Source organism: Caloenas nicobarica, chromosome 6 (assembly GCF_036013445.1).
Source record: "Caloenas nicobarica isolate bCalNic1 chromosome 6, bCalNic1.hap1, whole genome shotgun sequence".
In the NCBI taxonomy this organism is placed as follows: Eukaryota; Metazoa; Chordata; class Aves; order Columbiformes; family Columbidae; genus Caloenas; species Caloenas nicobarica.
Genome location: NC_088250.1, coordinates 2,778,816 through 2,799,531, shown reverse-complemented (window position 1 = coordinate 2,799,531; position 20,716 = coordinate 2,778,816). Strand labels below are relative to the sequence as shown.

Here is a 20,716-nt window from a genome sequence, read left to right as displayed (position 1 = left end):
CCTGAGAAGAACAAAATTAGCATGTAAGAGAAAGATTTAAAATACAGCTCTGTCCTGCCCGGGTCTCTGACACTGCTCCACAGCCACACAGCGGAAGAAAGGCTGCCCTACACACCCCGAAAGCTGGGCCAGCTTTTATTTCATCACCGAAACAGGTAGGGCAAATACCAAACCAAGATATCGCAGTCACTAAAATAAAGTCTTTTGAGACCTAGATTCAAAAACTGGTCTTGATGTTAAGGAGTTTGCCGTTATTGAAACGCCTCACTGCAAACAGTGGGGGGCAAAAAGAAGCAGAAAGTGTTTGCGGCCCCCGCGCCAGGGGGGTGACCCGACCGTGTCCGCCGGTCCCCTGGCAGCCCAGAGCCTCTTCCCTGCAGCGCTCGCACCCCTTTGCTGGGGCCATCGGCTCTTCTCACCCCCCTGAGCAGGGGACACCCCGCGAGGGGATCTGGGGCTGTTTCAGGGTCAGGGACAGCCGAGCCGGGCTGCTCTGCCTGCGCATCTGCCGGGCTCTGCTCCCACCCAGCATCCTTCCCACGAGGAGCGATCCGTATCTATGGAAACCACATTTCCAAACGCCATTCCAGCCTCTTCTCTGGTACGCAAACACCATTCCCAAAAGAAGGGCGCAGCTCCGGGGTAGGGACCGTACCCGCGCAGGGCGAGGATGCTGCTGGGAACGGCTGCGTTGCGGATGAGGACGGAATTCGCCTCCTCAGAATAATTCCAGGCATGCGGCGAAGCGCGGTCGTCGCGCTGCCTGCCCGGGAGCTGGGAAGGAGCCTCATCCGCAGGGGTGTCCGAGTTGTCAAAACAGCACCGGGGCTGACGGGCACGGCCCCTCGCGGCGCTGGCGACAGGGGACCCGAGCAGCGGGTGACACCAACCTTCACATGCTGCTGCTGCCGAGTAAAAACCTCGCGATGTTCTGCTGGGTTCTTCAAGCCAATATAAGGCTTTATAATTCCAGAGTATGGTTTTCTAGCAATGCTCTTAAAAAGGCAGGTAAAATTTCCGTTATTTTAAACTAGCTGAGGCTAGAACATGGGAAAAATCGTCGTATTTCAACACAGGACTGAGATGAGGCAAGAAATCCAACATTTATTCTCACTGTATGGCATCTAACCTCTCCGTTTCCTTCTGTTGTTCAATTTTAGTTGTGAAGTCTATTGCAATAAATGTAAGTAGGAATAAGCTAATTCTTTCATTAATAAATATAGATGCAGAAAGTGGATACACTACTTAAACGCTAAAATAGTTCCCTTTATAATTTATTTTCACTGAAAGGTAACTACAAAATATAAGAGTTATACAATGAGTTTCCCATGTGATAAAAATTCAGTGTCAAAGCAGGATACGCTTGCTTTCCGTGAAAAGGAGTTCTTTGTGTCATGTGTGGCGGTGAAGCACATCCCGATGCCAGGGTCCAACCCAACCAGCTCAACAGCTCCTACAAATCCAACGCACCTTCCTAAGGACGATGAGTTTGTATGGGACTCCCAGGGGGGACGATATCAGGATGCACTTTGTGGGTCTTCTCTCTTAGTGCGAAGGAACAACCGGCCCGGGGACGTGGGCGGCAGCAGGATGTTAATAACCCCGCGCAGTTCACCAAGGAGATGCCAGCTGGTGTGGAGCTGTAAATCATCGTCTTCCTTCCCAGAGCCCTGCCCATCTCTGCCTTCTGAACTCCAAATAATTACTCGTGTAAACCTCTACCTCAAGGACCGTGACGGAATATGGAGCACGCCGATTTCTAGCAATGTCTATCTAATTCGCTGTCGACCTCTGTTCACTACAAACTTGTTACTGCCACATGTACGAACCTCTCCACGAGCCCAGAAATCCCCTCTGTGTTCTGCAGAAGTTAACGCATACAGATAAAGAGAAGCCCGCACAGCACACGGGTCGGGAGGCATCGCGTCTTACCTGGGGGGTTCTGGAGGAGCTGGGGCTGCTGGCAGCTGAGGACACCATGCTCACGTTGGGGTTCATGCTCCTCTCTCTCTCGTCCTGATAGATCCGATCCCGCTCCGAGTCAGGCAAGTTGAGGAAATTCTGCATCGCCCGCAAGTTTACCAGGAGGGACTGGGAAGCTGTGCGAGGGTCTTCTTCTTTACGCAGGATCTCTGACAACAAGCCCTGGTTCCAAAAAAAAAAAAAAAGCCCAGTCATGTGTTTGCTTTCTTTTTTTTTTTTTAAATTTGTTTAGTGTAACCAGCTGGGTTGCAATACTCAGAACCTACAGCAGAATCTCATGGGCTCTCCCAGAGGGGATATTTTGTAGGGAAGTGTTTGCCTTCTGGGGGCTGGGGTTTATTTTGGGACTGTCCTATTCTGGCACTGTAATAAGCTTCTGAGTATGGAGATGCTGGATAGGAAGGTAGGTGCATTGGGTAGAAGAAACTGCAGTTACCGTCAGGTGCTTGCTGCAAATATTTTAGGAGGTGTTAGATCTCTCTCTTTTTACTTGAAGCTAGGAACACTTGGCAATCCTGTTCATCTTCGACAAATCTGCCAAGGTTGGTAAATTTAGTTTCGACATTTAAACAGTGCGGGAGGTTTATAAAGAAAAACGTTTGGCTGGTTTTTGATGCTACAGTCCGTTCATTTTGGTTTGGACAGTCATTTCTGAGAGGAGAAAAAACGGAGCAATAATAAAGCCTTAGAATCTAGCTTTAGGGATTCAACCAGTTCTTCCGTGCCTCATTTTAAAACACCACAGGCTTCACGTCGCAGCCATGAACGAACGCCATATTGATGCAGTTTTCCCAAAAGCCATTATTCTAGGAGGTAACCGCCACGGCACTTCCACACACACACAAAGGACACGACTGAGCTGCCGCTGCCGCGCACCTCGCAGTGACTGCACGGCCAGAGTCAAGGCTGGCTCCTTGCTTGTGAGAAAACCATCGCTAGAAATCAGCCACGCAGGCAAAACCCTCTAATATCCAGTCTTAGTTTATTCTCTTCTGTATCGGAGAGCCTCCTCCGAAAAGCCTTGCTACAACACTGCCGCTACGCTCGGCCGACTAACCAAGCACCAGCGTTTTCAGTATGTATTCGTCTTATTTACCAGACTTCCCCACAAAACCAACCGACCAGCCGTGCCTTGGACGATACAGCAAGTCCCTATCTTAATTTTCCCTTAAAATCAATGGAAAATTCTCCAAATGCTGTAATAAATGCAACATCAGTTCCACAGATTCTCTAAATGCTTAACTTCCTGGGTCTTCTAAAGGATACATAACTTTTTTTTTTTTTTTTTAAAAAGGATCGGCTTCAAAAATGAATGGGTTTAGGTTGAAAGAAAGGCACCTGGAAGCTACTGGAGCTGACTCGAAGCTTTTCCCCACCGCCCCCATCTTAACCTGGCTACATTTATGGCCCGATTTCAGGATTTCAGCAGCAACACAGGTGGCTGCTCCGTCACCAGGAGCTCCAGCTTCTCCTCCTCGTGCTCCCCAGGGGGAGAACCTGCCTGCAAAGAGGGGGTTTCTGCAGCTCCTCCAAGTGCTTCGGCAGCTCCAGAACCACGCAAACACCAGCGGAGAGTAAGAAAACTGACTCAGAGGCAAAAACCTGCAACTGAAGATACACAACGCTGGTAAACAAGTGGCCAGATAGCTCAGCGATAGGGTAGGACAATAAAAGTATCTCGAGAGCAATAACGTTTCCAATCATACAATTCTGAGCCACCGAAGCCTACACAAACCAACCAGCCAGTGACATTATAAAAGATAGAGTGATATTAAATAATCTGTTCAGCCTTTTCGTCACCTGCAACAAATTAGGCTTCCAATATGCACAACATCTTCCTTCCAGAAAAACAAACCATCGTGATTTCGTTTAATTGTAATTTAATCGGGCGTAGTGTACTTTTTAAAGAGATATACACCAGGTGTGTGCGGAGGAAACCGGCCCAGCCAGACGAACCCGACTGCTTCTATTTTTGAGAAAACCCCAAAGCCAGCCAGGGACTGTTTGCATTTCTGCAAATTATGGTTCTGCTGGAGGGGGTGAGGGAGGGAAACCCACAGCATTCATACATTTGTTATACGATTCCGCTGGCTAAACTGGCTCGTTGCGACTTACATCTCATGGATTTTTTTTTTCTTTAAAAAGGCAGTTTGCAGAGTAACCAGCTCTGCAAACACAGAAGAAGATCTTCAGGGACTAGAAAGTCTCAGATAAATAGCCAAACAGATCTTCTGTACCAAACACAGCTCTCAGGGTACATTTTAGGACGTTTATAATATCTTTGCTTTCCCAAACCCATGCATCATTTTTAAACCAGTTGCTGAAGAGGCGACTGATGAAAAATCCGATGTTCAGGCAGGTCACCCCAAGTTTGCTTCGCCCTTGGAACTCGCACCATTTTTAAAATTACACACGGGATCCAGAACTGACTTTAAAAAAAATAATACCGGTGGTGGAGAAAAGAGCACATGTCCAACCAAAATAAAAAACGTCGTTGGATCTGTTTAAGGTAGGAGCAATTTTGACACTGGTTTTTCAAACTGGCTGAAAGGTTGTCCCTCGAACCAGCAAAGTCCCTGTCACAGAATCACAGAATCGTGGAATTGTTCGCACTCATTCTATGGAATCCCCTTTGTGAACTCGTTTTTTATTTTTGTGAACTACAGCATGAGATCTCCATGGGACAGCAAACTTAAATAAACCTAACTAATGTGCTAAACCTCAGTTTTCACCTTCTGTGTAAGGAGATTATATATATATGAAGGGCTGAAAAAGCATAAACACTTTTTTCATACTTTCGGTTTATTCGTGCCTCTCCATACATCAGCTATTGCCAAAAGCAACAGAGAAAACGCCGAAATACTAGAAAAATATTGCTCCTGCAGTACTTAAAGCTCTAAGTACTTTAAGCCCAGTACTTGTAACTGACAGCCTCAATAGAAAAGATATTCTGCTCCCCATCAGGCCTAAGGGCAACTCTGATCCGGATCAGAAATCAGGGATTTACTCAAATTCAACGTGTGAATCTTCCAGGTCAGCGATGTGAAGCTCTCGGCACACCGAACTGGTTGGGTATTCGTTTGCCTCCCTGCATTCACTCCAGGCTCCCCCTTCAATATTCTCTTCTGGGCCGAATAAGAGACATTCAGCAACTCTACACGCCCTTCTCCGTGCCGCTGAGCGCACAGCGCTCGACAGGAACCTCTGCGCCAAGCACGCGTGGGCTTCGGAGGGCCCCAGCTCCTTTGCTGCTTGCTTTCCATTCCCTGGCATCTCTTCCTGACTCCAGCTCGGATGTGAAGCAGAAGCGCTGGATGTCTCCTAGAAATGCTTCTGCTGGCAGCGTGGCCAAGTCCAATTTTGCTGAGCAAAACTGCTTTAGACAACCGGTGGAAATTTCGGCGCGGTTAGCCAAGCCAGGCACCTGCACATCCACCGCGCCGCAGCTCCCATCGGCCAAAACTGCGTTTGCGCCCTGTTGCCAACCAGCTCTTCACAGGATCACAGGATGTCAGGGGTCGGAAGGGACCTCGAAAGCTCATCCAGCCCAATCCCCCCGCCGGAGCAGGAACACCCACATGAGGTTACACAGAAGGTGTCCAGGCGGGTTGGAATGTCTGCAGAGAAGGAGACTCCACAACCTCCCTGGGCAGCCTGGGCCAGGCTCTGCCACCCTCACCATGGAGAAGTTTCTTCTCAAATTTAAGTGGAACCTCCTGTGTTCCAGTTTGCACTCGTTGCCCCTTGTCCTATCACTGGTTGTCACCCAGAAGAGCCTGGCTCCATCCTCCTGACACTCACCCTTTATATATTTATAAACATTAATGAGGTCACCCCTCAGTCTCCTCTTCTCCAGCTCCAGAAGAGCCTGGCTCCATCCTCCTGACACTCCCCCTTTCCATATTGATCCGCATGAATGAGTCACCCCTCAGCCTCCTCTCCTCCAGCTCCAGAGCCGCAGCTCCTCAGCCTTTCCTCACACGGGAGATGCTCCGCTCCCTTCGGCATCTTCGTGGCTCTAACTCTTCTGTCCCAATGGGCAAAACGTGTGGTGCCACGTTCGCGTCAGTCCGTACGAACTTCAGAATTCCGAGGACTTTGACCGGTTTTCCACGGGTGCGCACGGGAGAGCCGCCGTCCCCTGGTACCGTTCACCGCAGCTGAACACATCACACCAGTCCCTCATTTACAGGAAACCTCCTGCTCTCCAGACCCACAGCCAGAGTATGAGCATCGCTCTTAAACTCATTTAACTAACGCTAAAATACACACCTCTCAGGAGAGAGCTGCTTAGGCACAAAGCACTTAGAGGCTGATTTAAATAAAACTTATACGGGGTGCAACAATGACAATTTGATTTTTATTATTAAGAATGAAGTGTTTAAATCCTCAAAGAAAATGCCTTTATTGCATTAGTTTAATAAAGCCTCTTTTTTATTATGGTATCTCTTTTTATGAGGGAAGACGGGATGTGCGTGCGGAGCCGAATGTGGATGCACGGGGAAAAGGAGGCAGAGAAACACCGACCACCTGCAGCCACAGAACGCCACCATTTATATGACACGCATGTCAAACCTTGGTGGGGAAATACGCCAGAAAATGAGCAAGACGCGGAGCTCGTGCACGCTCTGCGGAGCCGCATTTGCGTCCAAGGCTCCGGACTCGTGAGCATCAGCTGAGCAGGCACGGCCGCCCCCGACCAGCACACGCATCTCAACGCCTGACTCACAGATCTTTTCATTCAGCCGATTGAATACAATTAAGTTAATTGAAACTGAAATTTCGGGCAGCGCAAAACCCACTCTCGGAACAAATATCCCATGTACCGAAAATCTGCAATTTATTAAATCAAGCGCTTCCCTTGCAGACTTGCCTTCTTTCCCGTGAGTACAACAGAACGCTGCTTGCGCCACGTTACCCGCAAGAATAAAACAAGCAGGCAGCGTGAAAGGGTTTCACGCAATAAGAGGGAGTTTTCTATGGGGGAAAAAAAAAAAAATTAAAAAAAAATCCCCCCCCCAAACTAAAGCCCTTGCTAATTGAGTCTGTGCATCACAGCAATGAATGCAGCACGACTGTCTCACCAGGTACCAGGCCGAGAATTAAACCTCCTCGTCTTCCTCTCACTTAAGTCCAAGGCAAAATTCCTGGCAAAAGGAACTCTGCCCAGGATTTGTCTCACAAGCAAGCAGAGATGGAAGAGCTGGTTATTTACAAAAACTGTATTTCTAATCTTGAAGGCTCTCAGAGGAGCCAGCCGAGCTGGGTACACGCTGCCCTACTATGTGCAGGCTGGAAAGGCAACGCTGGCCCCCGGAGCTGCTCCGGGTAGGAGGGAGCGAGCAGAGAGTTACACCAGCCCCAACACACCGGGGGTTTTTTACTCACCTCTCTTTGTATCTGGCACCACAACTGCCTCATTCAAAAAGCCTCAGGTTCATGGATATTTCCCATTTCTGAGGCTGTTCAGGAAAATAAGCACTGGCCACTCGCCCAAACATTTTACTAGTTTTGGCTATTATGTCAAAACATTGGCCAAAAAAAAAAAAAAAAAAGAAGATGCTTAAAGAAAAAAAAAAGACATAAACAGAAGCACTCACTCTATAGGCTTTGCAGTCCACTGGGCACCCCGAGGAGAGCTGCAGCTCCCTGAGCCCGGGACTTGGACCGTCTGGACTTACAAACATTCTGAGCATCCGCCCAGCAAAGCCGGACACCCGGGCTGCAGGGACAGGAGGGACAGCACCTTCATCTTCCTTCTGCGAAGCTGGATTCAAGTGACCGGCTTCCCAGATGGGATTTTGAAGAGCACGGGGTCACGTCGGCACCTCCAGACTTGCTAAAAACTTGCCAGAGGAGGACAAGGTAAATCCAAGAGACCATTTTCATGCGCTGGCTTTAAAATAGTCCCCTTACTTCTGTAACCATCACCGCCTGCCCGTTTCTCAATACATCACAACCTGCGATACACAGTATTTGTCTAAGCGGGCTTGGACAATCCTGGTAGTGTGCATGACCATTTAAAATGTTTTGAAGCTTGTGTAGGAATTTCCTGCTCACTGGAAATGGTGTCATTAAAACCACCTTCAATAACTATATTGTCTTCTGTGTGTCTAAGAACTCTCCGGATTGCTGAATAAATAAGCATTTGGATTCCACAGCAGGGTGAATTCAAATTGGGACATTGACTCTCTAAATAGAAAATAAAAAGAAGGCGCAGAGGTTAGCCCAAGGCATGAACTGAAAATCCGTTATGCACACTGCAAGGGTTTTTCACAGCCAGTTTTGAACACATCTTAAAACGCTCACTTTGGAATTTTGTGTCTGAAGGAAACCCTCTTTGTGGGGAACGCAGCACAAAGGAAGGCGCCTGGTCCAGTCGCACCTCAGACTGGGAGCTCATGGAGCTCACTGGGAGCCCTGCGTCCCAGGAAAACCCTCGGGATCTGTCACAGAGCCCAAAGCGCTTTGTGTTCGTTTGTGCGGGCAAATGTCATTGTCTTACACTGGGAATTCCCAGCTTTTAGAGGAAGACTCGGATGTTCCCCAAACCACGCGCTCACACCTCTATTTCTGCCCCCGCCTCCCCACGCGTACATGTGTCAGCCACTTGTTCCGACGGATTCAGCCTGGTTTGGATCAGAGCTTCCTCTACTTCATTTAACAGATTTGCTCAGATGGAAGGGTCTCAGGGGAGAAATAATGTTCGTAAGAGGAGGGTTTTCAGCATTGAGTATGTAGGTCATTGGACTTTAAAATAAATTAGAGGATAGTTTATCTATTAAACAAGCCTCACAGTACATATTTTATGAAGCTATACTTAATTATAGGCCAATGTGCACCGCAGAGCTACCACAAAGAAAGATTAAGCAGTGGCCCATGATGCAGTGATTAATACAATTATTAGCCGATCGGTGTACGGCATCTATCACCTGGTACCATCAGGAGAAACACCAGACTGCCGGTTTCTAAGGCTGGCACCTTCTGTGAACTGCACCAGCCCCAAACCTTTCCCGACCGCCTTCTTAATACCCCACGCAATCTCTGGCACAGGGGGAGATTGATCTGAGTTGGAAAAAAAAGCTGAGGATGGGGAAACATAAAGATGAACCTACACTCTGGTAGGGTGGTGGCTCCTAGGGACATGACACACTATTTGTAAGACCCGCTGGTCTTCTCTGCGAAGGCCCCGTAGCCTAAGGAAACACAGCTGGGAGATGGGCAAACTTGGCATGGATGTTTAACACTTGCCTGGTCTGGAATCAGTGTCGTGGACTGTATAGCACATCATATTACTTACAATGGAGGGCTAAGCAGCAGGTAATTTCTTGCCTTTTATAAAAAAATACCTGTCTGATTTCTTGTAATGAAGTGAGCGAAATTGGGGAGTTTTTTCTTTTAAAGAAAAGCTGGAGAAATTGGTGCATCCGAAGACAAATGTCAGCAGGAGGACCAACAAAACCAGTGGTACTGGTATCCCGAATTACAGATCTCCTTTTATATACTGAACACACGTGTAAAGGGGTCGGAGGACGGAGCATCGCGTCCCGTTTCCAGGTGCGGTCCTGCAGGCAGCGTTCCTGCTGACCTCTCGCGCCAGTTCAGAGCACGTCGCTCCGTCAATACCATCTACCTGATTACACCAGGCCTTACATACGACGCGTAAAGAGCCTGGAGGGATGAAAAGCTTTTCCAAATTAAAAGAAGCATTTTAAAGAGGAAATACTCATACATTCCCATGTAGCGTTCATTTTATATCCTCCAGGCTAACCCCAGAACTCAAAGTCACATTGACTGGAAGTGAATGTTTTTTCTGAGTGCAGCCATCTTATGAATTTAATGGACTAAAGGAAGTAATAAAAATGTGCTCCATACTTCAATTAGTTTCCCCATAACATGGCATTTCCAAAATGGCAGTGCCAAAGAAAATCATTAATCCAGGAGAACAGACAAAGGCCCTGTGCGGGGCAAGGGACAGACCTCCAGGAGACGCGCACACGGGGCCCTTGTTTTGGCCAGCAAAACCCACCTCAAAGACCAACTCTGACTGCACAAAATAAATTGGTACCAATATTAAATATTAAGCCACTTCCCGTTTCTTTAGCCTCGTTACAGAGTATCCCGACGGAGAGGTGGCAGTTTGAATGCCCTGGGTGGTGTCTGGCAGCAGGACCAATGTCAATGGCCGGTCTTTCCAAACGTGCACCCACCCTGGTCCCCCAGGCTTCACCTGACACTACCACGTTATCATCCCAACATCTGCATTCCACTGCGTGAGTGAGAAAACCCATGTCAGGTGTGTGAAAGCAAACACAACCTGCAGCAAACGGCAGACGCCTTTCCCAGCAGTCGGTCTTCGGGCCCGGGGACACGTGGCTCACAGGTTCCTTGTGGCAGTGGCCTCGGGTACTGGCCGTGGCATCAGCTGAGCCACGGGAAGGAACCGAGGAAGCCACAGGAGCCCCAAGACACCTCTGACTCTCCCAGTCTCTTGTCACCTCTTCCTGGCCATTAAGTGGGAGTAGATGTGGAAGTTTATAACCACGGAGAGGAGCTCAGGGAAGAACTGACACGAGCAGAGTTACTGCTGGGAAACTAAGCTGGGGTAACCATGGGGTGACCACATGCAAACAAACAGCTGTTGTAGGAAGAAACAGTCCTGTGCGGTCATGACAAGGAGACCAAAGGAAAAAACAGAGGGCGCTTTGCCCTGTTTCTGTGGCACATCTCCTGCCTTCATCTGCAAAAAGCGTCCAGCCCCACGAGAGCCACCACTTTGCCCCCTCAGCACTTCTGGGTTATAGAACAGAAAGCGATACCTGTGTGCGGTTGAACGCTACTCTTGCAAACACAGCTTGAGACACGCTGGCCCTCTTCAGCTCGTCTCTGACTTGCTGGTAAATGTCTGGAGAGACTTCCACCGAGGAATTGGCCGGCTCTGGTTTGACAGCTCTGGGGATGGGCGGGTGATTCAAGAACTGCTGGTTGATGGCCTGCGGGTGCTGGTGGGCCAAGAGCCGGCTGACGGCGATCTGCTGGTTTATCAGATGGGCCATCGCTATCTGCTGCCTCACCAGCTGCGGGCTGAGCTGCGGAGACAGGAGCCCAGGGTTTATCATTGTCTGCATCGTTGGCACTTGGTTTCGGATTGGAGTACTGTGGTGAATTTGGCCATGAGGAGACTGCTCGTTAGTTTTTCCCAAGGTTGCCAGCTGGTTGATATTTGGTAAGTGCATGGGACGTTGACCGAGAACACAATAGTCTGAAAGGTTTTCTCTTTCCACTCTTTCCACTGTCAAAAGAGAAAAATCAGGTTGCTGTCATTTCGGATGGCACTCACAAGAGGACTGTCAGGGTCAGGATTACTGCAGGGGCTGCGCTCGACAGCACCCGCTTTACTTGGCAAATCTACAACTGTGTCAAAGCGTCACAGAAACGTAAGCAAAAGCAGCACGAACTAAAAGCAGCACCGGTAATTAACATTCTTTTGGACTTCGCAGGTGTCACCCACTGCCCAGAACACCTCCACGGCAGACTGGTAGCAGATTCCCTCCCATCCTCGTTTCCTAAAGAAACGAACTTGGACATTCCCACTCATGCTGTCACTAACTTTTGAATTTGTCACAGCAGCTTGAATAACTTTTAAAAGGGGTCAATGTTTCAGAATCGCTGGCATCTAGGGCGAGGAAAGAAACCCAAACTGGCATTCACACCGACCCCACAGACACCTCGGCAGCTCCCGGAGCAACTTCTCCCAACAAACGCAGCAACTCTTGTCTCTTCTGACAGAAGCTCTGCCTGGCGTCGTGTGGATAAAGCCCAGGAGGGGATTTTCAAGCCGTGGTTCCTACACACAAAGCCTCACCGCTCTGCCCAGAGCCCTCGCAGCATCTCTGCATGGGTGCCCAACTTGGAAGAAAGTGGCTTCACTCTCTTAAAAAACCCCTTTGTTTAGCACAACAAAGCCCCGTGTTCCCTAAGTGACACCATGCTACAAAAAAGGAAACGCTGCACACAAAATGCACATGCTGTAATTAGATGTATCGATACATATCATCCTTTTAAAGTATCTTCTGTCAATATCTTTTCAATATCAATGTCAATATCTTTTGCAATACCTTTTCACGTAACTGCTAAACTAAATGCACATACCACAAAACCGAATTTCTCCTAAAAGTAGTATTTGATATAGGAAATGAAGTTTTTAAAGCACATGAATAAAACTATTACTTAGATAATGTTAAGTAATCGGAAGTCATTTTACAGTAGGTTGCAGGTTCCACGAGCCTCACTGCATACAAATGGATAGGTGTTTCTATATTGATCTGATACAAAAGTGTTCAGGGATGTGTATCATTCGACTAGAAGACTATTACCTCCTTCTTGTACTGCTCTCGGTAAGCAACAAGACAGGATTGATTTCATAAATGCCATAACGCCATTGTAACTTGTGTAATGATTAACAACTGTACAAGGCTTCGGATTCTTTTTTAAAACTTAATCTCTATAAAGCTTTGAACTCGCCACAGTCAGTGCCCAGGATGACAGCCGCTGATGGATTTCTGGGCTCCTTCTGAGCGGAACGAGAGCTCTTTGCACCTTCGGAGCCGATCTCAGACCAGAGGGCTGAGCTCTCACTGCCAGCGAACCCCTCTGCAATTACTCCGAAGGCGCAGGAGCTCCTTGGCAATCACGAATTAACCTGACGGCAATAGAATAAAGGTGCTGCTCGGTGTACGTGGAGCATCCCACTAGAAGAAAATACAATCAGAACCACTTTCGGTCTTCATTTACGCCCCTGGCAATCTGGAGTCCTTGCCCTGGGGGTTTCAGAAGAGCTGAAGTAAGTTCTGAACTATTTTGTAGTTTAAGAAACACACAGAGAGTAAGTCAGCGAAACCAGCAAATTACTACTTGTTAGAACACAAAAACAGTAACCAAGTGTTTTTTGAAAACTTGGTGAGAAATAAATATAAATAACATTCACTTTCTGGGCTGAACCGCATTTGCCAAGTTTCCACCCACTCCTGACTCGAGTGCCAAGTTATAAACCCCTATAAAAATGAAGTTTAAGATGAAAAGGCTGCCAGGCTGTTAATCTCCGTAGTGCTATTTGGAATTACAATCACACAGAGCCATCACCTGACTTCTATAGGTGTGTTTTTCCCTTATTATCAGTTTCCTTTTTTCAATCACATTAGACTATACAGCCATGCATATACCCCCAATAAACAAGCCAGATTCTGGTCCCTTCAACCACTTCAATAATAAAAGGTTACCATTAACAGTTACGCTGGATGGAAAAAATGTGCATTACTCAACTCCTCAAGCCTCTCTCCTTCTCTAGCACATTGCCCAGACCAGATCCCCAGTCGGTCTCTGGGAAGCACGGGCTGGTAGGGCTCTGTGGGGCTGGACAGGCCAGCTTGCCGACAACGCGCTGGAAAAAAGGGACAGGGGAGTCACGAGGCCGCTGTGACATCCATGTCCTGCCTCCCGTCTTCTTGAGACAGGGTTTCTCCATTTGCATCCTCCATTTTCCACGTTACCACCCCATTACGGCCTTTCGCTTTTCCTTCCCATGTTTGCTATTGCTCCGCTCAAACTGGGGACATCCTTAGAGCTCTTGGAGTCCTGCAGGAACTGGCTACTACTTGAATATATCTGAATATAAAGCAGTGAAGACAGACGAGCAGGACCTTAAACTGGGAAGGAAAGGGCTCCATGGACACGTGTTGAATCCAGGTGCCGCTGACAAACTTCCTCTGCTAGCGCAATCATTTTGGTTGGAAAAGCCCCTCAAGATCATGGAGTCCAACCATAACCCACCCCTGGCACTGCCCCATGTCCCTGAGAACCTCATGTCCGTCTGTCCAACCCCTCCAGGGATGGTGACTCCAGCACTGCCCTGGGCAGCCTGTTCCAATGCCCCACAGCCCTTTGGGGAAGAAATTGTTCCCCAGATCCAACCTCAGCCTCCCCTGGCGCAACTTGAGGCCGTTTCCTCTGGTCCTGGCGCTGGTTCCTGGGGAGCAGAGCCCGACCCCCCCTGGCTCCAAGCTCCTTTCGGGCAGGTCAGAGATCAGAAGGTCTCCCCTCAGCTCCTGTTCTCCAGCTGAACCCCCCAGGTCTCTCAGCCGCTCCCACCACACTGGTGCTCCGGCCCCTCACCAGCTCCGTTCCCTTCTCTGAACCCGCTCCAGCACCCCCAGGTCCCTGGACCACAGCTCCTGTGCCACACTCAGGGCACCCCAGCATCGCATCTGCCCTTCATTGCCCTGCACCCCCTACAACATCTCACAACACACACAGAAACCAACACAATCCCCGAGTGGGAGCAGCAAATTGTCATACTCCGATGTTCCTTTCTCTTCTCGTAATGATTACCACGTGTGCCAATGTATTTCCACTCCATACTGAGTCAGAGGCTTCCTGGATACGGCACAGCCCCAGCCTAGTGCCCGTGCCCTGCGCGATGCTCTCGTCCTCTCCCCAGTCTGCCTTGCCCAGTCCAGCAGCTGCCGCCGTCCGCAGCACAATAGCTTGGGGTGGTCCGTATGCAACCCTCCACTGGAAACAAAACCAGCTCAAAAGATCTAAAATAAGATTTATTTCTCCACCTTCCCTTCCCCTCACCCTTTATTTTCGCTGAGTTGTTAATAGGAACATTGTGACAAACAGCCCGTGGGGCATTTGGGGCTGCAGAGCGGCGCTGCAGTGACTGACAGCCCTGCAAACCAAATTCCTGTGCGCAAGAAGGGACGCGGGGACACGCAGGACCCTCCAGCACCCATGACCCAGCGAGTCCTCAGCTCTTCGGTCCCACGGGCACACAGGCTCTTTGCCCCGGAGTAGGAAGACGCTGTTAGAGAAATGTTTTGTAATAAGCGACTACCCGGCAGAACTGCCATGCTTCAATTGTGAGAGGATGTCACCACCCAGGGCTGTTCTCCAGCGCTTCACAGTTTGCTGGGGTTTTGTTGTTTTATTTATTATTGAAAACCTGGCGATCCTCAAAGCCGTTCCCGGCGGCGGTCACGGCTCTGTGGCCTCCGCTCGGCTCCAGAGGGACAGGTCCCCACAGCTTCTCCTGCCTTAGCACCGCCCTGCAGCAAGGCCTGCACTTCAGAGCTGTGCTCGGGGGATGAAGAACATCCTCCTCCTCCTCACCGCGAGCCTGCGCTCCTGCTTGCGCTACCTAATTATCAATACCGCTCTGGGAACAGCAGAACCACTCCAGAGCGCAGGAGGTGCTTTTAAAGTGGTAATTCTGTATCTTTTCATCTATAATTAGGATAATTACTTATTTCTTTTAATCACAGCCCGCTTAACCACTTCAGTGCAAAGGGCTGGTCTGAGGAGCCTCATTTTCGTTCAACGTCTCATCTTTGTGTCTACCCAAAGTCGTTCCCCGACTTCATTCACCGTCTGTCCCTGCAGTCAGGACTGGAGAAGCAGCAGGTTGGCTGGAGAAGCAGACCTGATAAGGAGTTGTTACTGTAAAACCTTTCCCTTTGCTCCGGCGGGACAGCAAACCACCTCAGAATAGCTCCAGAGCACAGGCAGGGATGGTTTGGCCGCTGGCGGCGGGTAGCAAAGGCCTTTAGCCAATTGGGCCTAATGGAAAACAGACCGGAAAGGCCGTTGTCCGCTCCTCCTTGTGATGTAAACCCTTCAGTTCCCGCCAAAGCACAACTGACTATTTTTGCAATTAGAAGAGCCGTAATTAAAAGTGGAGCTTTGATCAGCACCGGTGTCAGGTGAACGGAGCGGGGTCCCAGCGCCGCTGGCTCCCTGTGCCACCGAGCTGCTCCTTCCCTCCTCCTAACGCCAGGTCCAAGTCATCCCGTGGGGCACAGAGATGCTGCCACAGGAAGTAATCTGTCCCTGGGCTGCAGCGCTTCCAAAGTTGCTTGTCAGAAGAGAAGAGTTGAACCCATGATCTTATTTTTAGCTTATATTTGGGCTACTGTACAGGTTCAAGAGGGCACACAGAGGTATGAACTCGTTTCTTCATAACCACATTAGCGTTGTTTGTGCACAGGACGTGCCAGATCCACGTGGCAGAGAAAAGCGTGATGCTGAAGGTGCTTTAGCGGCCGCCCAATGCAGGAATATCGCTCAGGTGCAGCGCAAGAGGAGCAGCAGGACAAACATGACTCAGAGCTGTCTGACAGAGACACAGAGTCCTGGTTTAGATGAGACTGATGGTCTCATCTGCTATAAAAATATCTCCTTTCCTGTCAAACTGCTGTGACAGAAGCCTGTCCTGCTATTGATGCAGGGAGGTGCAAATGCCTGTGTGGCCCCTCCAGGAGACCCGTGTCATCAGGATGACAGCAGGGTGCCCATGAGCCAGCACTGGGCCCTTGTGGCCAGGAAGGCCAATGGGACCTGGGGGGGATTAGAAGGGGGGTGGTCAGTAGGTCAGAGAGGTTCTCCTGCCCCTCTACTCTGCCCTGGTGAGACCCCATCTGGAATATTGTGTCCAGTTGTGGGCCCCTCAGCTCCAGAAGGACAGGGAACTGCTGGAGAGAGTCCAGCGCAGCCACGAAGATGCTGAAGGGAGCGGAGCATCTCCCGTGTGAGGAAAGGCTGAGGAGCTGGGGCTCTGGAGCTGGAGAAGAGGAGACTGAGGGGTGACTCATTCATGGGGATCAATATGGAAAGGGGGAGTGTCAGGAGGATGGAGCCAGGCTCTTCTGGAGCTGGAGAAGAGGAGACTGAGGGGTGACCTCATTAATGTTTATAAATATATAAAGGATGGGTGTTAGGAGGATGGAGCCAGGCTCTTCTGGGTGACAACCAGTGATAGGACAAGGGGCAACGAGTGCAAACTGGAACACAGGAGGTTCCACTTCAATATGAGAAGAAACTTCTTCCCGGTGAGGGTGCCAGAGCCTGGAGCAGGCTGCCCAGGGAGGCTGTGGAGTCTCCTTCTCTGCAGACATCCCAACCCGCCTGGACACCTTCCTGTGTAACCTCATCTGGGTGTTCCTGCTCCGGCGGGGGGATTGGGCTGGATGAGCTTTCGAGGTCCCTTCCAACCCCTGACATCCTGTGATTCTGTGATCTCCTGACCCAGAACATCCCAGACGGTGACAGGAGTGAGGGAAACGCCACCATGGGTAAGGCAGACACGGCAACTCTTCGGAGGGCTCGACTGAACACAATTCCATCCTGCTCTCACAGTTACGTACCCCATGAAATCGGTCGGATCGCAGACAGCCCCACCGCAGCTTTCATGCCAGGAAAGCTTCTGCCTGGACCTGAGCTTCAGTTTTCCTCCCGGTCCAACTTAATCCCCACTAACGCTTGCTTTCTAAAAATTCCTTTCCTGCTGACCTAACATGTCACAGATGTTGTGGAAGTCTCATGAAGAGGCACATCAGATTGTCCCCAAGTAGTTTTGCTGGCTTTAAAAATTATTGTATTTATTCAGAGATGAATATGTATATATCTCTTTCTAGGTATACAGAGGGGTTTAGATACATGTACGTGTGTTTATATATATGCATATATAGATCTTCACCTTTTGCCTTTTAACTAACAGATTGAGGCAGAAATGTGAAGTTTCAGCAGCACGCAAAAATATATTTTTTAAATATGAAGGAAAATGCATATTGAGACCCTGCGGTTTAAAAAAAAAGCGTTTGCTCTTTAGAAAATTAAGATGACCGTTCTTTACTCAGAATTCAAAAGTGGCCGGGCAGAGGTCCCAACCTCAGCACCCAACCGGTCCTCACTGTCCTTGGAACAGGACAAGGCTGAAAGCAAGGCTGAAATTCATTTATGCTAGATAAAAGCTGAACTTAAGTAAAAACAAAACAAGAAAAAAGCCAAAAAACCCCAAAGGGTGTGTTTTAATTCTCTTTACAGAGCGGATTAGCCAAGAAGGCTACACCTCCCAGAGCCCCGGAACGCACTGCAGCGGGTGGATTGGTTTTTATCAATACACGTGCGCAAATCCCCCAAACCAGCACAAGGTTGAAAGGCAAAATGCTCCCGTGGGTGTGGAAAAAAGCAGTCAAGGGTCTGTAACTCTTGCTGAACCCTGACAACTTTAAACTGATATTTCAAGAGGGACACGGCTATGGGGACGGCTCTGAGTCAGAGCTGATCTTCAGGCCAGGGATGGCAGCTAGATGCTGAAAAGCTTGCCTGGAAATGTTGTTATTTTCTTTGCTTTTTCCTGACGAAAAGTGACGGAAGTCCTATTTTTAGTGAAATAAATACACGGTCAGGAGTCTAAAAGTAAGCAAAGCAAAAATTACCGTAAAGTCAAGAGCCACAGAGCTGACCCAAGTGACCCCAACTGGTTTAGTGCCAGAGCCGTGACTGATATCCAAAAAAAACACAAACCGGTCTCTTCTTAAAAAACTTCACATTTCTGCCTCAATCTGTCAGTTAAAAAGGCAAAAGGTGAAGATCTATATATGCATATATATATACACACGCGTACATATATCTAAACCCCTCTATCTACCTAGAAAGAGATATATACATATGCACCTCTGAATAAATACGGTAATTTTTAATGTCAGCAAAACTACTTGGGAATGATCTGCTGTGCCTTTTCATGAGGCTTCCACAACATCTGCTTCAGAGGAACAATTACAAACGGCTCCTCAAAGCATAGAACGCCAGTTTTCCCCAGACTCGCAGCCCTTGGTCCCTTTAGCCTGGAAGCAGCGAAGCCGGGAGCCGTTCTGAGCTCTGTTTCTGACCTCTTGCATCCCGCTACGTAAAATAATAAAAAAAAAATAAACCAGCAGACAAACAACAAATCAGCAATATTGGAAAAAAAAAAATCAAAGAGCAGCCAAGGCAGATCCTCAGTTTAAGAAAGCTATGGAAGCTTTTCCTTATGTTCCTGATATGTTGAAATAGGAATAACTGAGCCCTCTTCCTTTAAACTGAAAAGCCTCATCATTCCACCAAAACTTTCAGATGGCCACAGTCCCAAACTCCCATCCACACAAGCTATATTTTGACAGGCACCGACGGCAGGAGCAAAGATGAAGCGTTCTTAATATGCAGACAAAGAAAATATGTCTTTTTATTTTTAAGTTCACAACCTATTTATTTCTCCCCTCTACTTTCCCAACTTCCTCCCACCGAGCTAAGTTGGGTCATCAGGCAAAATAAAAAATTCGCACCAGTTACGAGTTTCAGTTGTGAAAGAATCCTGATACAGCGATAGTCCTCTGATAAAAATAGAGCGCATGACACTTGGAAGCGAAATAACTATTGAGAAATAGAGCTAAAGAATCTTCTAAATGCTACGAACCCAAAACGCTGGGCAATGAGTAGGTGACTGGGCCAGGTCTGATCCCTTGACAACGATCTGAGTTGCACGGCAAAGTTCTCTCCATACATACACATATATATGTATAGAGCAACTTACACAGAGTTTTGTGTGCTGTTTTTTTCTGTTTGTTTGTTTTGCTTTTAATAGATCTATTTGTTAATCGAGTTAAGAACCAACGCAAGCCTTTGAAACAACTCTTGAATTTCACCACCGTTGAATATCTCCTCCCAGCTTGGGCAAGTTCAGCATCTCAAGGAACCAGAGACTGAGGAGGAACCCGCTGGTTTGGGAACCACTGGACTAAGCCACTGCTGTATCTTTGTCATCAATTAACACGGAACCTTTATTAAAAAGGGGGAATTCTCAGTCTTCATTGGAGTAGGTTGAAACACACCATCAGGTATGCACAACTCTATACTAAAACGCCTTGCATCCCTCAAAAAGAAGAAAAATAAGAAAGGAAATTTAAAAAAGGCTTCACAGGGTAATATTCAATTGATTCATGGTGCATATTCTGAACAAAACTACCATACCGACTAGATAGCTCAATTACCACCCCAAACGCTTGCAGAATCCATGAGGGGAAGAGACGGTTCACAGCGGAACCGTGAGCTTTTTGTTTCCCAATTCCTGCCCGTTTTCCATGAGAACGGCGTTAACCCGGCTGCTCACAAACTCTCGTGCGGCTGCGCAAACTGCGAGCGCCTTAAAAAAACCATAATCCGCAGGGCTGGGGTGAGGGTGGAGACACAATTCCGGCCGAATTCTCTCCTAGCCCTGGCCTGACACAAGGCAAAATGACCACGCTGAGCTGAACTCGCTGCAAACTGCTGATAAATGACGAGCGTCAATAGTTTAGCTGTCTTTGGGGTGAGTTCAGCAGAATGCACACTGAGAGTGTTTACTTGAGATTGGGTACAATCCCATTTGTGTACAGCTTTTACATCTGTTGCTAATGATATCAAATTATTGATTGTTCACTTATATTTATTTAAACATTAACTATATACTTGGCAACCTGATGCTTTGCCTTTTTTTTTTTTTTTTTAAATTCCAGAGAACTTTGTAGTATTTTTCCCTGGCTTCAGTTGTAATTACTTTGATCTTCCAGAGTGTATAATTATTTTACTGTTTATTTATTTCTATGAGAAAGGAAAAAAGTTTGACCTAGGAGATCTATATGTGGCAATTTGTAACAGAATCACATAGCTTATGTTTAGGAAATCATGGTTTTGATTAAGAAACAACGATTTAGTTCCCACTGTTTTATTAAAACAGACATTAGCAGATAATAGGAACCACATTGAACACTGTAGGCTGCATTGAGTTTCCAACGTCAATAAAGTTATTTTGAAGCCCCTTCCTATTTGGCGTTCACCACAGCTCATGTGAATTTTTTTTTTTTTGCTTTTACTTTCTAAT

General features: G+C 48.1%; 1 protein-coding gene across 1 annotated transcript in view; it reads right to left on the bottom strand.

Moving 5' to 3' along the window:
- Positions 1-20,716, bottom strand: part of SATB2 (SATB homeobox 2) — a 106,191-nt gene that overhangs the window by 31,155 nt on the left and 54,320 nt on the right. Inside the window, exons 6-7 of the mRNA XM_065637905.1 lie at positions 10,803-11,275; positions 1,933-2,145 (exon numbers count right to left, since the gene is read on the bottom strand). Of these exons, the coding sequence (XP_065493977.1) occupies positions 1,933-2,145; positions 10,803-11,275 (686 nt within the window). The remainder of the gene's footprint in view (positions 1-1,932; positions 2,146-10,802; positions 11,276-20,716) is intronic.